This window comes from Hyperolius riggenbachi, chromosome 1 (genome assembly GCF_040937935.1).
Source record: "Hyperolius riggenbachi isolate aHypRig1 chromosome 1, aHypRig1.pri, whole genome shotgun sequence".
Classification (NCBI taxonomy): Eukaryota; Metazoa; Chordata; class Amphibia; order Anura; family Hyperoliidae; genus Hyperolius; species Hyperolius riggenbachi.
Window position 1 is genome coordinate 242,544,986 of NC_090646.1, and position 14,792 is coordinate 242,559,777.

General features: G+C 44.8%; 1 protein-coding gene across 5 annotated transcripts in view; it reads left to right on the forward strand.

The window, feature by feature from the left end:
* STPG2 (sperm tail PG-rich repeat containing 2) overlaps positions 1-14,792 on the forward strand; it is a 1,022,085-nt gene that overhangs the window by 233,170 nt on the left and 774,123 nt on the right. For all 5 annotated transcript variants that reach the window (XM_068232236.1, XM_068232244.1, XM_068232254.1 and 2 more), the window contains exon 7: positions 11,244-11,355. In XM_068232236.1, coding sequence (XP_068088337.1) covers positions 11,244-11,355 — 112 coding nt within the window. The remainder of the gene's footprint in view (positions 1-11,243; positions 11,356-14,792) is intronic.

A 14,792-nucleotide genomic window follows, 5' to 3' on the forward strand; every position in this document is an offset into this window, starting at 1 on the left:
TGGTCATTCGTGCCTATTCTCAATATCAGATCGGCTTTGCATTTGGTGCATGCAATCTGATTTGGCTGTTACTTCTTGAACATTTTGTTGCCTAATATGGTACATTCCCCTTTAGGTGCAAAACTAGCTGTATCTGATAATGCAGCAAGACAGGACAAATAAGATTAATATTGTACTTTTGCAGCCAATAGGGAATGCTGAGTAGGCAGTAGCTGTGTTAGGGAGTCTAGTGGACTCCTTACTGAATACGTGCTACGCTATCCAGCTCACTGCATTTAATTTTTTCCCCTAAACTATTGTGAATCTGGCTTGAAAATAAATGCATTATAAAAAAATTGATATACATTTATTATACTATGATTTGAACTTTTTTTAGTAAAAGAATGAAAAGCAATTTTGCTTTATTACAGCGGCCAAAATGATATTTTACATAAGTCACATAATACAGCAATCTAGCGCTCTTAATCTAGTTTCTCCATTTTACAATATAAGCCATTGTCTAAAAGTATTGCTAGCTCTCAGTGCAGTAATATTATAGTTCTTTATCTTTATTGGTTCAATTAAATATTCAATTTTATTCATTAGGAATTAATTATTCATATATTGTGTTCCTTGCCCAATTTTAGCTGTCAATTCACTAATGAAAAAAGGTTAATCTACCATCCTAAAGGGGGTATTATTTGTCTAGAAACATGGACTTCATAATGCATATTGCTAAGTAATGCTTAAAGCAAAACTGATTCAACACCGAGCAATAGAAAAGCAACATATAAGAAAACGTTATCTGTAAGCATTGCATATCAAACTTATACCTGTGTGTAGCTTCAGTGATACAAGTTGCTGTTGTCAAAGTGAAAATACCAAAGATCTTCGGCCAATCTCCTGAGTGTGTCTATTGGTCAGTAAAGCAAAGTATCTATAAGATTTAAAGGGAACCAGAGACGTTGGGGGGAAGCTTTTATACATACTTGGGGCTTCCTCCAGCCCCATACGCACGGATCGCTCCCTCGCCGCCGTCCTCTGCTGCCTGGATCCGCCGGTACCGGGTCCCGTCATTGCCGCGAGTCGGCCAGTCGGCCGGCAGACGCGGCCAATTGTCCGCATCACATGCTGCTCCCTCCATATACGTACGCATGATGCTGCCTACTGCGCAGCCTCATGCGTACGGGTATGGTGGGAGCCCCTGTGATGCGGACAATTGGCCACGTCTGCCGGAAGTGACGGGACCCGGTACCGCCAATACAGGAAGCAGAGGATGGCGGCGTGGGAGCGATCCAGGCTTATGGGGCTGGAAGAAGCCCCAGGTATGTATAAAAGCTTGTTCTATTTTTTATTAACGTTCCTCTCTGGTTCCCTTTAAGGGGCCTTACGCAATTCACTTTTTCTCCTGCGTTTCCCCCTGGTGATATTTTCACAACTTGTCAATGAAATACTTTTTAAGCCACCAGCATATAAGAAAATAGTCAGGATAGACTTTTTGGTAATTTTTCCAATTTCAAAATGCTGAAAAATTATTTTAAAGCGGACCTCAACTCAGAACATCTTCTCTCCTCTAAAAGATGCACAACAGAATAATAACCTTTAAACTAAAACCATTTCTTTGCTAAAGCTGATTCAAATCCTAAAATAAATCTGCACGGTTTCTACTTCCTGATTCATGGAAGCAGACATATAGTTTACAGCCTGAGCTTTCAAATGAGCTTGTCTGCCATCTCTGCCTTGGCAGTCATGTGACACAGGAGAGAGATCAAATTACAGCTTGTGATTAGACACAAATGAGGGGGAATTAAACAGGCTAAACTCTCTAAATACATACAGGGTCCCTTTCTCTATGCTTTCCTTCTGTCCTGTGCAAGAGTTCAGGTCCACTTTAAATACAAAATAAAAAATAGATAACTCAGGAGAAAAAGTGAATTGCATATGGGCCAAGGACCTATGTAGGGGCTTACAAAATGAAAGGGAAAGACCATGGTCCACTTTAACAAATAAACGTAATCTGCCTTTAATTTCTGATATGCAGTATTCATTGAGAATAAACACTAATTGTCAATAACATGCATATGACATGTTGAAGTTATGTTGTCAAGACTGGTGACGGGTTTAGGGTGTCAGTACTGTATTTACATAGCACCGACTTGTTAAAAAAGTAAGTTTTAAAAACGGCTGTATCCAAATATTAGGGACACCAAAATAAAACTGCTTACATTTGCTATGAAGACCACCATGGTGGGGGGAGCCATATTTTGTTTCTCTGATGGCTGGGGCTTGCATCCCCTGATGATATTCACCAAGCATGTGCTTGTGCTACCATCCTGCATATTTTACATGTAACAAATATTTATTCTTCCATAATGTCTCTGTAAGGCTGTCATGGATCTTTATTGCTTAGCTAAAAACACCATATGGATCTCCAGAGCTTCAAAATGTTTGTCTTTTGGCAAAATAATACATTAAAGCTTATACGAGTATATGATGGAGACTTGTGCATAAAATAAAAAGGTTGGCTTTAAATAAATCCTGTTCAGTGAGTGCCCTGAATTTTTTTTTTTTATTCTTTCACATTCATCATCCATAAATATTATTTTCAGCCTCATTTAAAACTATATGGCTTCAGTACAATGGACTGCTGCTCACGGAAACATATAAATGAAGTGTTTCTATATACTGCCAACATATTGCATAATGCGTTACACGATACAAAAAATATTGTCATACTCCATTGGAGTTTACATTCATTTTTTTTTTTACTAGACAAGTACAAACACACACTAGCAAAGAAAAAATTCTCAGCTTTGATTTTCATTTGAGCAAAAAGTGTCCAGTCCAAAATTATTCATACCCTTCACAAATTGTCATAGTCTGTGGGAAAATCCAAAGTTCTATACTATTCCAAATAGTCCAAACTGTTCTAAAGCATCCTAATTACCCTGATTAAGTGGGAACAGCTGTTTTAATCAACTCAACAGGTGAAAAACAGCAGTTCTATGTATTTGGTTTGTGGACAGTCATGGCTAAGACAAAGGAGCTCAGTGAGGACCTGCATCTGTGCATTGTGGCTGCTCACAAGTCAGGAAAGGCTACAAAGTCATTTCTAAATGTTTTCAAGTTCCAGTGGCTACAGTGCAAAGTATTCTTAAAAATTACAAGATGTTCCGCACTGTGGAAAATCTTAGAGGATGTGGTTGGAAGCCAAAGTTGACACCTGTGCTGGCCAGGAAGATAGTAAGAGAGGTGAAAAAAAAATCCAAGGATCACCACCAAGGCCATCCTGGAGAATCTGAGCTCTGCTGGTGGCAATGTCTCAAAGCAGACAATCCAACAGACACTGCACACTACTGGGTTCCACGGATGCAGACCAAGGTGGACGCCACTTCTCCAGATAAGGCGCGCAAAAGCTCCCTTGGCCTTTGCAAATGCTCCTCTGGACAAAGAAGAAGACTTACTTCTCCAGATAAGGCACACAAAAGCTCCCTTGGCCTTTGCAAATGCTCCTCTGGACAAAGAAGAAGACTTCTGGTCTTCTGTGTCATGGTCAGATTAACTAAAAATTGAATTGTTTGATCACAATGATGTTTCCTTCCTCACTGAGCTCCTTTGTCTTAGCCATGACTGTCTACAAACCAACTGCAGAGAGCTGCTGTTTTTCACCTGTTGAGTTGATTAAAACAGCTGTTCCCACTTAATCTGGGTAATTAGGATGCTTTAGAACAGTTTGGACTATTTGGAATGGTATAGAACTTTGGGTTTTCCTACTAGAAATGCCCCGAACGGTTCGCCGGCGAACTTCCGGTGGTAAGCGTTCGCCATCTAAGGCAAACTTTTCCGGAAGTTCGGTTCGCCCCCATAGTGCACCATTAGGGTCAACTTTGACCCTCTACATCACAGTCAGCAGGCACATTGTAGACAATCAGGCTACACTCACTCCTGGAGCCACTCCCCCCCTTATATAAGGCAGGCCCCGCCGGCCATTACACTCACTCGTGTGCCTGCAATAGTGAGAGAAGGGACAGCTGCTGGCAGACTCTCATAGGGAAAAATTAGTTAGGCTGTTATAGGCTTGTTAGCTTGCTCCTGGCTGATTCTTATTGTTAAAATAGCACCCACAACAGCTCTTTTGAGAGCTAATCTTGTTCTTGTGATCTATTTTTTTTTCTGTGTGTCCCACTGACACTTGTGTTGCATAGACAGCCTTGATAATTCATACTGTGTGTGCCACTGCCAGGCCCAGCACATTCAGTGACTACCTGTGTGTGTGTGACAGCAGGTGCACATTGTAATACCCATTACTGCATATACCTACCTGTTGTGTTCAGTGCACCCACCTCATCACTGCATGTACCTACCTGTTGTGTTAAGTGAACCCACCTCATCACTGCATAAACCTACCTGTTGTGTTTAGTGAACCCACCTGATCACTGCATATACCTACCTGTTGTGTTCAGCGAACCCACCTCATCACTGCATATACCCACCTGGTGTGCTCAGTGAACCCACCTCATCACTGCATATACCTACCTGTTGTGTTCAGTGAACCCACCTCATCACTGCATATACCTACCTGTTATGTTCAGTGAACCCACCTCAGAGTCATCACTGCATATACCTACCTGTTGTGTTCAGTGAACCCACCTCATATCTGCATATACCTAGCTGTTGTGTTTAGTGAACCCACCTCATCACTGCATATACCTACCTGTTGTGTTGAGTGAACCCACCTCATCACTGCATATACCTACCTGTTATGTTCAGTTAACCCACCTCATCACTGCATATACCTTCCTGTTGTGTTCAGTAAACCCACCTCAGAGTGATCACTGCATATACCTACCTGTTGTGCACAGTGAACCCACCTCATCACTGCATATACCTACCTGTTGTGTTTAGTGAACCAACCTCACCACTGCATATACCTACCTGTTGTGTTTAGTGAACCCATCTCATCACTGCATATACCTACCTGTTGTGTTCAGTGCACCCACCTACCTACGTGAGTGCATGCAGTGTGATATACACCTACCTATGTGAGTGCAGGTAGTGTGATATACACCTACCTACGTGAGTGCACGCAGTGTGATATACCACTCCGTGCAAACCTGTTAACTGCACCTGTGTGACTGCACATTGTATTAGTCAAGTCAGTGCATACCTTTCACTTCATCCCCCCGATATGGACAAAACGGACAAACCAGGTAGAGGAAGAGGTAGAGGCAGACCCAGAGGAAGGCCAACTGGCAGATCTGTGCGAGGTCGCGTTGATGTGATTTTGTTCGGCCCTGGCCCAAAGTACAGTGCTCAGAAGAAGGCACGTGCCATCAACTCCCAAGATTGTCAGGACGTGGTTGACTATTTAACACAGAACACCTCATCTCCCGCAGCCACCAGCACTACTACAAGCACCACATCCGCTGCATTTGACACTTCGCAGGAGTTATTTGGTGGTGAAATCACTGATTCCCAGCCACTACTGCAACAACAATATGAAGGCGCTAAGCATGTTACACCACCTCATATGTGTGAGTTAGGCGACACTATGGACGTAACATGTGAGGAGGAGGAGGATGAAGTACCTGCTGTTGGTGCAGTTTTGGAGGTGTCTGAGGCAAGCGAAGCTGGGCAGGATGATTATGATGATGACGATGATACGGATCCCACGTATGTTCCCAATAGAGGAGATGAACAGGGAGACAGTTCAGAGGGGGAGTCAGAGAGGAGTAGGAGGAGACGAGTTCCTGAAAGAAGCAGGGGGAGCTCGTTGTCAGAAACAGCTGGTGGCAGTGTCTGGCGCCATGTATCGCCACCTATGGACAGCCAGCCAACATGCCCTTCATCGTCAGCTGCTGAGGCCACCATAGTGCCATCACCCCAGGGAGGCTCAGCGGTTTGGAAATGTTTTTGTGTGTCTGCCTCAGATCGGAGCAATGCCATCTGTTCTCTCTGCCTCCAAAAATTGAGCCGTGGAAAGGCCAACACTCACGTAGGGACAAGTGCCTTACGAAGGCACCTGGAGAAAAGGCACAAACTGCAATGGGAGAGCACCTGAGCAAAAGCAGCACACAAAAGAAAAGCCACCCTCCTTCTCCTCTTCCTCCTTCAGGTGCAGCATCTTCAGCCGCTTACTCCCTTGCACCTTCACAGCCACCCTCCTCCACTCCGCCTCTGACCTTGAGCGGTTCCTGCTCCTCTTCCCACAGCAGCCAGGTGTCCATGAAGGAAATCTTTGAGCGGAAGAAGCCAATTTCTGCCAGTCACCCCCTTGCCCGGCATCTGACAGCTGGCGTAGCGGAGCTGTTAGCTCGCCAGCTGTTACCATACAAGCTGGTGGACTCTGAGGCCTTCCGTAAATTTGTGGCCATTGGGACACCGCAGTGGAAGATGCCAGGCCGCAATTATTTCTCTAAAAAGGCCATAACCAAACTGCACCTTAAAGTGGAGAGGCATGTGGTGTCATCTCTGGCACACAGCGTTGGGTCAAGGGTCCACCTGACCACGGATGCCTGGTCTGCCAAGCACGGTCAGGGCTGCTACATTACTTACACAGCACATTGGGTCAACCTGGTGACCGATGGCAAGCAGGGAGTACGTGGCTGTGCAGCGAACCAACTTCTGACACCTCCACGGCTTGCAGGCAGGCCTCCTGCCACCTCCGCTCCGTGCCGCGATCTCCTCTCCAGCTACACAGCCCCAGTTCCCCAGGGCCTATGCTGCATGCCAGGTACGACGGTGTCACGCCATCTTAGACATGTCTTGCCTCAAAGCAAAGAGTCACACTGGACCAGCTCTCCTGGCTGCTCTTAACAAACAGGTGGATCAGTGGCTGACCCTGCACCAGCCGGAGATCGTCAGCGTGGTATGTGACAACGGCAGCAATCTCCTTTCCACTTTGAATTTTGGAAAACTGACACATGTACTCTGCATGGCACATGTGCTGAATCTAGTCATTCAAAGATTTGTGTCAAAGTACCCAGGCTTAGAGGACGTACTGAAGCAGGCCAGGAAGTTGTGTGGGCATTTTAGGTGGTCTTACACGGCCATGGCAGGCTTTGCGGACATTCAGGGGAGAAACAACTTGCCGGTGAGACGTTTGATATATGATAGCCCGACTCGCTGGAATTCGTCCCTGCTCATGTTCTCTCGCCTGCTAGAACAGGAGAAAGCCGTCACCCAGTACCTCTACAATTTCAGTAGAAGGACACAATCTGGGGAGATGGGGATGTTGTGGCCCAACAACTGGACACTGATGCGAAATGCATGCAGGCTCATGCAGCCGTTTGATGAGGTGACCAACCTGGTGAGTCGCAGTGAAGGCACCATCAGCGACTTGATCCCGTACGCTTACTTCCTGGAGCGTGCCGTGTGTAGAGTGGTGGATCAAGCTGTGGAGGAGCGTGAAGAGGAACAGTTACGGCAGGAACAGTTGTTGGAGCAATTTACATCAGAACCAGATGTTTCCTCAACACCTGTGGCAGCACAGAGGGGGGAGGAGGAGGAAGAGTCATGTGGGGAAGAGGAGTCAGACTCAGATGAGTAGGAAGGTGTTTCTTTGGAGGAGGAGGCAGCGGCAGAAGAACAACCACAGCAGGCGTCGCAGGGGGCTTGTGCTGCTCAACTTTCCCGTGGTATTGTTCGTGGCTGGGGGGAGGAGGAGGACTTACCTGACGTCACTGAGGAAGAGTAAGAGGAGATGGAGAGTACGTCTGGATCCAACTTTGTGCAGATGGCATCTTACATGCTGTCCAGCCTGTTGAGGGACCCCCGGCAAAAAAAACTAAAGGAGAATGAGCTGTCCGGGGTGGCCATGCTACTAGACCCTCGGTATAGGCACAAAGTGGTGGACATGTTACCAAGTCACCTGAAGGCAGAAAGGATTCAGCACATGCAGAACAAGCTGGCAAGTATGCTTTACAATGCGTATAAGGGTGATGTCACAGCACAATGCAATAAAGGTACCACTGCCAGTAATCCTTCTCCCATGTCCACTCAGGCAAGGACAGGACGCTCTAGCGATCTCATGGTGATGTCGGACATGCGGACATTCTTTAGTCAAACGCCTCGCCTTAGCCCTTCCGGATCCACCCTCCACCAGCACCTGGACCGGCAGATAACCGACTACCTGGCCTTAAGTGTGGATGTAGACACTGTGAACAGCAATGAACCCTTGGACTACTGGGTGCGCAGGCTTGACATGTGGCCAGAGCTGTCCCAATTTGCCATCCAACTTCTGTCTTGCCCCGCCTCAAGCGTCTTGTCAGAAAGGACCTTCAGCACAGCTGGAGGCATTGTCACTGAGAAGAGAAGTCGCCTAAGTCACAAAAGTGTTCAGTACCTCACCTTTATCAAAATGAATGAGGCATGGATCCCGGAGGGCTACTGCCCGCCCGAAGACTAAGTCAGTCCCCACACACAGCATCTCTGCCTGCAGCCCACTTGCCTTCTCCACCACCACCAACAGGATTCCTGAATTTTTATACTAATTTTTCTGGTGCATGTACATGCCTGCCTAATTTTTCTGGCTGCAGTGCAGCTGCAACAACAAAACAAAAGGCATGTACATGTGCCCATTCCCCTTTGTGATCATTAGCTTGCCACGGTGAAGGGGCTTGCGTATCACAATGAAGCAATGACCGCTGGCTATATGAGTGTCTCGGGGGGGGGGGTGGGGGGGGGTGGCACACCAAAGATAATAAGGTCATTGCTTCAACCAAATTTGATCAGCTGGACAGTCACTGTTGTTCTATCATTGAGCTACCACAGCCCCGGCGACCGTATGGGCTTGAAAACCGCCAAGGCCTGCACTCACGCCATGGTGCGCACCAGTCCAGCACGGCCGTCACTACGCAAACAGCTGTTTGCGGTGCGTTACACAGTGTGTTTGGTGTGTCAGTGTGACGCAGTACTCTAATTACACTCCCTGATTGATGTATACACATGCAAGATGTTTTAAAGCACTTTAGGCCTGCAATTTAGCATTCAATGGGCTCGATTTACTAAGAGGTGCTAACCTGCTTAGCACGTCTAAAGTCTTAAGGCGCGCTAACCAGGGTGCTAAGTAGGTTAGCACCGGATTTCTCAATCAGATCGCGCGCAAAGTATTGCGCGCAAAGTTTTACGCGCGCAAAGTTCTATGCGCGCGCTAAGTCCCATAGGCTTTAATGGGCACTTCGCGCAGAGCGCCCTGCGCTTTGCGCACGATCACTACTTCTCACATTTCAACTGAGTTTAGACGTGCTAAGGGCCAGTGCTAAAGTTAGCACTGTTTTGTAAATCAAGCCCAATGTGATTTCTGCCCTTAAAACACTGCTTTGCGTCAAATACAGATTTTCCCCGGGACTTTTGGCATCTATCCCACTCATCCATGCCGCCCTCCAGGTGTTACACCCCTTGAAACATCTTTTACACCACTTTTGTGGCCAGCAAAAATGTTTCTAGTTTTCAAAGTTCGCCTCCCAATAAAAGTCTATTGCTATCGCGTGGACCGAACCTTTCGCAAACCGAAAATCGGAGGTTCGGGCCATCTCTAGTTCCCACAGACTGTGACAGTTTGTGAAGGGTATGAATAATTTTGGACTGAGCACTTTTTGCTGAAATGTAAATAAAAGCTGAGATTTTTTTCTTCCACAATAATGCCTTTTGTACATCATCTTATTATCTTTTGGTAGACACCTATGTCATTTCTCGTCAAAAATTACTTGCTAGATGAATAAAAGTAACTTTACGTCAAAATTTGCCAGGGGTATGAATAATTATGGGCAGCACTGTAGATATGGATATGTATCGATTCTTGAAGCACACCTGAACTGAGAGGGGTATGGAGGCTGACATTTATTTCCATTTAAACAATGCAGATTTCCTAGCGGTCCTGCTGAGCCTCTCCTCTGATACTTTTAGCCATAGACCTGAAGAAGCAGGCAGATTTGATGTATCTGGCTGAAGTCTGACTGCATTAGCCTCATGCTTGTTTCCGATGTGTGAATCAGACACTTCTGCAGTCAAAGAGGTCAGCAGGACTGCCAGGCAACTGGTATTGTTTTTATCACTTCCCACCCGCCCATAAAGAAACTAAAATGGCCGCGTGTGGGCGCCCACCTGCGGCATCTGTGGATGTCCTATGATTTTTAGTCCAGCAACAGGGATGTTTATAAAATACTCTAAAAAGTGGAAAGGCGGGATGTTTTAAAATGTCCATTTTGCAGGAAGGGGCTAAAAAGAAATAAATATGGCAGCCACCATATCCCTCTAAGTTCAGGTGTACTTTAAAGAGAACCTTATCCGTTATTAAAACTATATAAGAAGTATGTCACCTGATCCGGGGTAGCCAGATCAGTCAGTGTCCATGACTGCTGATCCCTGCAGCTCCTACGTCCAGATCTTCTTCACTTTTAGTTCTATGACCTTTGGGGTCACGATGTTGCAGATACAGCTCTGTGCTTTCCTCCGAGAGCACAGAGCGCTGATTGGCATAGAAAGGACGGGGGAGAGGCAGGAAGCAGGCAGTAGAGAGCCAATGAAAAGGCTCTGATAGGTGGGGCAAGGGCATTATGCATGAGTTCCTTTAATGCAAGTGACGTCCCTTTTGCTATTAGTTTCCCTACAAGCTGCATGTTGGCGCATTCTGGTGGGTCTAGCGGGGCGTAGGGGGCACTGAAGGCCATGAGGAGGGCACACAGAGGTATGTCCTGCAGATGGGAACATGCCTCTGTGTTCCTTTTTTACATTTAAAACCGCCTCAGGTACACTTTACTGGCACTCATGAGTGCATTCTTTCCCAGAGAGAATATCCTTCATTTATGGGTATGGTCAACATAAAATCAGACAAAAGAATAGTTATTAATCCATTATAAATGTTCTGTAGTGTCAACTCATAGAAAAGTGACAACTGTTTCCAGATCTTAAAACAGCAGTTAGTTGGATTATTCATGAAAAAGGCATTACATTTCTTAAAGCGAAGAAGCCTAGAATGACATCACTGTGCATTTTAGTTATTGATTTTCAAATAACGGTATTTTCAGCATTGTATTCCTTTAAATAGCGGTACCATTTTCATTTACATGCATCAGCAAATTCATTTACAGTAGACCTAAGTGACTGTATCCTTCATAGTAAGTGCAGAAGCCTCCATTAGTGAGTGATATGACCCTTATTAGAGCCTCTAAACATAAGGGAGAAAGGCTTTCTATCTGTACTTGTTTAGATGTCTGTGCAATCTGAACTGCAGACTCATAAATCTTTCTTTGAACTTTCTAAAGGGAAAGTGCACTGCATTATGAGAATGTCAACTCCAAGAAGGAAGACAAGAAGAAATATGAGCCATTCATTCCACGGTATCACGAAGTAATCGTATTACAGGAAGAGAAGAAGGTAAAGTCAATTTGGCTGTTCATAGTACTGAAATACAATCATTTAGTGCGAGAGTGGAACTTATGAATTCCAGGCCCATATGATTAGAAATGAATCCAAATGACTGCAACAGCGAATGTCTGAGCGCAGCTAAGATGTATTCATAAAAAGAAAAAGATCAATCTCCAGTTTATGTGAAACACATTTTTTTCCCTGAGGTCCCTCTGTGGCTTTTACTGGTTTGTATCAGAACACATAGCAAAAGATGCTGAACGTGAGCAAATCTGTGTCAGTGTATTCTGTTAAAGCGGACCTGAACTCAGAACTTCCTCTCTGCTCTAAAAGATAAGCAACAGCATCATGACCTTTAAAGGAAAATATTTCTTTAAAGGTTGATACAAATCCTGCAATAAATCTGCAGTGTGTCTGCTTCCTGCTTTCAGGGAAGCAGACATAGGGATAACATCCTCTGTTTAAAAATTAGCTGCTCAGATTCCTGAGCTGACACAGCTGAGAGATCAAATTACTGTTGTGATTAGTGACAGGTGAGGGGGAATTAGACTTAACTCTCTAAATACATACAGGGAGCAATTCTCTTTGTTTTCGTTCTGTCCTGTGCACGAGCCCAGGTCAGGGTCATTGCTAGGATCTGAAGAGATCCGGGGGACTTTTGGGCACTCCGCCAGAAAATAGGTATGGCCAAGCACCAGAATGTGGGTGTAGTCATGGGTGGAGACAAATTTAAATGAACTGAACAGCGGTCTAAGTAGGCCTGTCCAGCAAAATGCCCCATAGAAGAACCACAGCTCCCTGAATGCTCCCATAAAGGCATCACAGTGCCCAGCATGGCACCACAGCACCCAGTATGCTCATATAGAGGAATCACAGCACCCAGCATATCTGCATGTGATGCACCACAGCTCACAGCATGCCCCCCATTGAGGCACCACCACTGACTCTGCCTGGGGGACTTCCCGGGCACCCCAGAATAGATCCGGGGCATGTGCCACTGATCTTTGGGCCTAGCAACGCCCCAAGCCCAGGTCCACATTAAGGGTAGAAGAGGAAACAGATGTTCACAAGCTTGACCATGGCAGGATTCTACTTTAGTCCTTTCTTCATCCTTTAATAGCAAAATGATTGAATACTCACAGACAAGGTTTTTGTAAGTTAGAATTTAAACACAGCCAGATTTATGTAGGTAGAAATGAAAAACAAATGATGGATGCATAATCCAAGACAAACGATGCATATATAATAATAGCAGAAGACTGTATCTTCAAGATGGGATCGAGGAAGGATGTCAAATATAACGTTGCGGAAAATGAGTGTAAGCAGAAGTGACAACGCAGAGTTCACAGGACGTTATCAAAACTTGTTTCTGAGCAGCCACACCTTCCAGACACCACATTGTAAATCTAATGAGCTCTGTACACACTGTTAATTACAAACGATTATCGCCCGATTATCGATTTCTCAAAATCCCTGACAAATAAACAATACAATGTGTGGTGCTCTCAACGCTTCAGGTGTGGCCTCATAGGGACTGTGAATACACTCTTAGCAAGCCCACATCCCAGATGTAAATAGCCCTAGCTGACGCACTTACAGTAAAGTGAAATAAACATTGTGGAACATTTACGTCTGACAATCAAATGACTGTTGCTGTGGAAGAAGCATAATTAGGCAGTATGTAAAATAACTAGCTGTAAATTGAACTAGATAGGTAATTTCAGCAATTTTAAATTACAAAAAAAGGTTTGCATAATAACATATGCAGTATCTTTTTTTTTTTTTTTATGAAAGTGGCATTACATGCAAAAAAAGGTAAATTGCAAGTAATACTAAATAGGCTTGAAAGCTGTAAACATACATAAAGGCCTAGTGCACACCAGAGCGGTTCTGCTGCGGTTTGCGATCCGCTTGCGAGTGCGGATCCGCTAGGGTAATGTATTCAATGGGCTGGTGCACACCAGAGCGGGAGGCGTTTTGCAGAAACTCATACTCCCGGGCTGCTGCAGATTTTGGATTGCGTTTCTGCCTCAATGTTAAGTATAGGAAAAACGCAAACCGCTCTGAAAAACGGCACTTCAGAGAGGTTTGCCAGGCGTTTTTTGTTACAGTAGCTGTTACAGTAGCTGTTCAGTAACAGCTTTACTGTAACAATACATGAAATCTACTACACCAAAAACGCTTCACAAAACCGCAAAATGCTAGCTGAAACGCTACATAAAAATAAGAAAAAGCGTTTCAAAATCTGCTAGCATTTTGCGGATCTGCTAGCGGTTTTTGGTGTGCACCAGGCCAAATTGGAGAAAGTGTCACTGATGTCTCCCCCTGTTCTTTCTTTGCTGATGCCTCCTTAAAAGAAAACAATGCACACAATGGATGTGCACGCACACGTCAAGCACTCTGTACATACAAACACACTTTTACCTGCCCCGCAGGTGTGATGCTGTTTTTATGTATGCTCTGTGCTTAGACTACTTGTACATTCTCAAACGTAGTCTTATGGCTGTGGTGTGAGAGCATGCAAATTGCAGTCCATGTGTTTGTGTGCATGTGTGCATATGTTCCTGTGCATGAGGATGGGTGTATATTCTTTAGGTGTGTGGTGTGGTGTGTTTTAAATTACTATGTAGTGATACTTGTGACTTGTTCCTACTCATTTGTTAATTGTTGACCCTTGATTTCCTGAACTTGTTTAAAGGGAACCCGAGGTGACAGTGATATGGAGGCTGCCATATTTATTTCCTTTTAAACAATACCAGTTGCCTGGCAGTCCTCATGATCCTGTGTCTTTAATACTTTTAGCCATAGACCCTGAACAAGCATATGCAAATCATGTACTCTAACTCATCTGACTCAGGCTTTACTGGATTAGCCATATACTTGTTCCAGGGTTTTGACTCAGACAGCCAACTAACATTGTTTACAAGGAAATAAACATGGCAGCCTTCATATCACTCTCACCTCGGGTTTCCTTTAAACGTTGCTCCTGTTTCCAAACGCTGCAAAAAGCCTGGAAAAAACGCAATGTTTCAGGCACTGCCATAGGGGCCTATTGCAATACCTGCATTGAGGGAGATTTGCGCACCCACGAAGCCCAAAAGACATCAGGTACTGGCGCTTGATGTTTATGGCATCATGGGTGCCCAAATTGTACCTCAATGCCGTATTTTAATGGGGACCTATGGAGACGCCCAAACTTCTGCCACTAGCTAGTGCCCAAATTCCTTGTCACCGAAAATAATGTCCTAACCAGGTGCTTGTATACTCAAAAATGCTATAATCTGCCATTGACCTTGTTAAAGTCTTGCTTGCCTAGCTGTTGTATAAATCCTGTGCCTTTAATTATTTCTTAATGATTGATCCATAACAAGCATACAGATCAGCTGTTCCAACTTAAAGAAACTTTAAGTGAAAAAAGGCATAATTTGCAGCAGGGATTTGCTTGC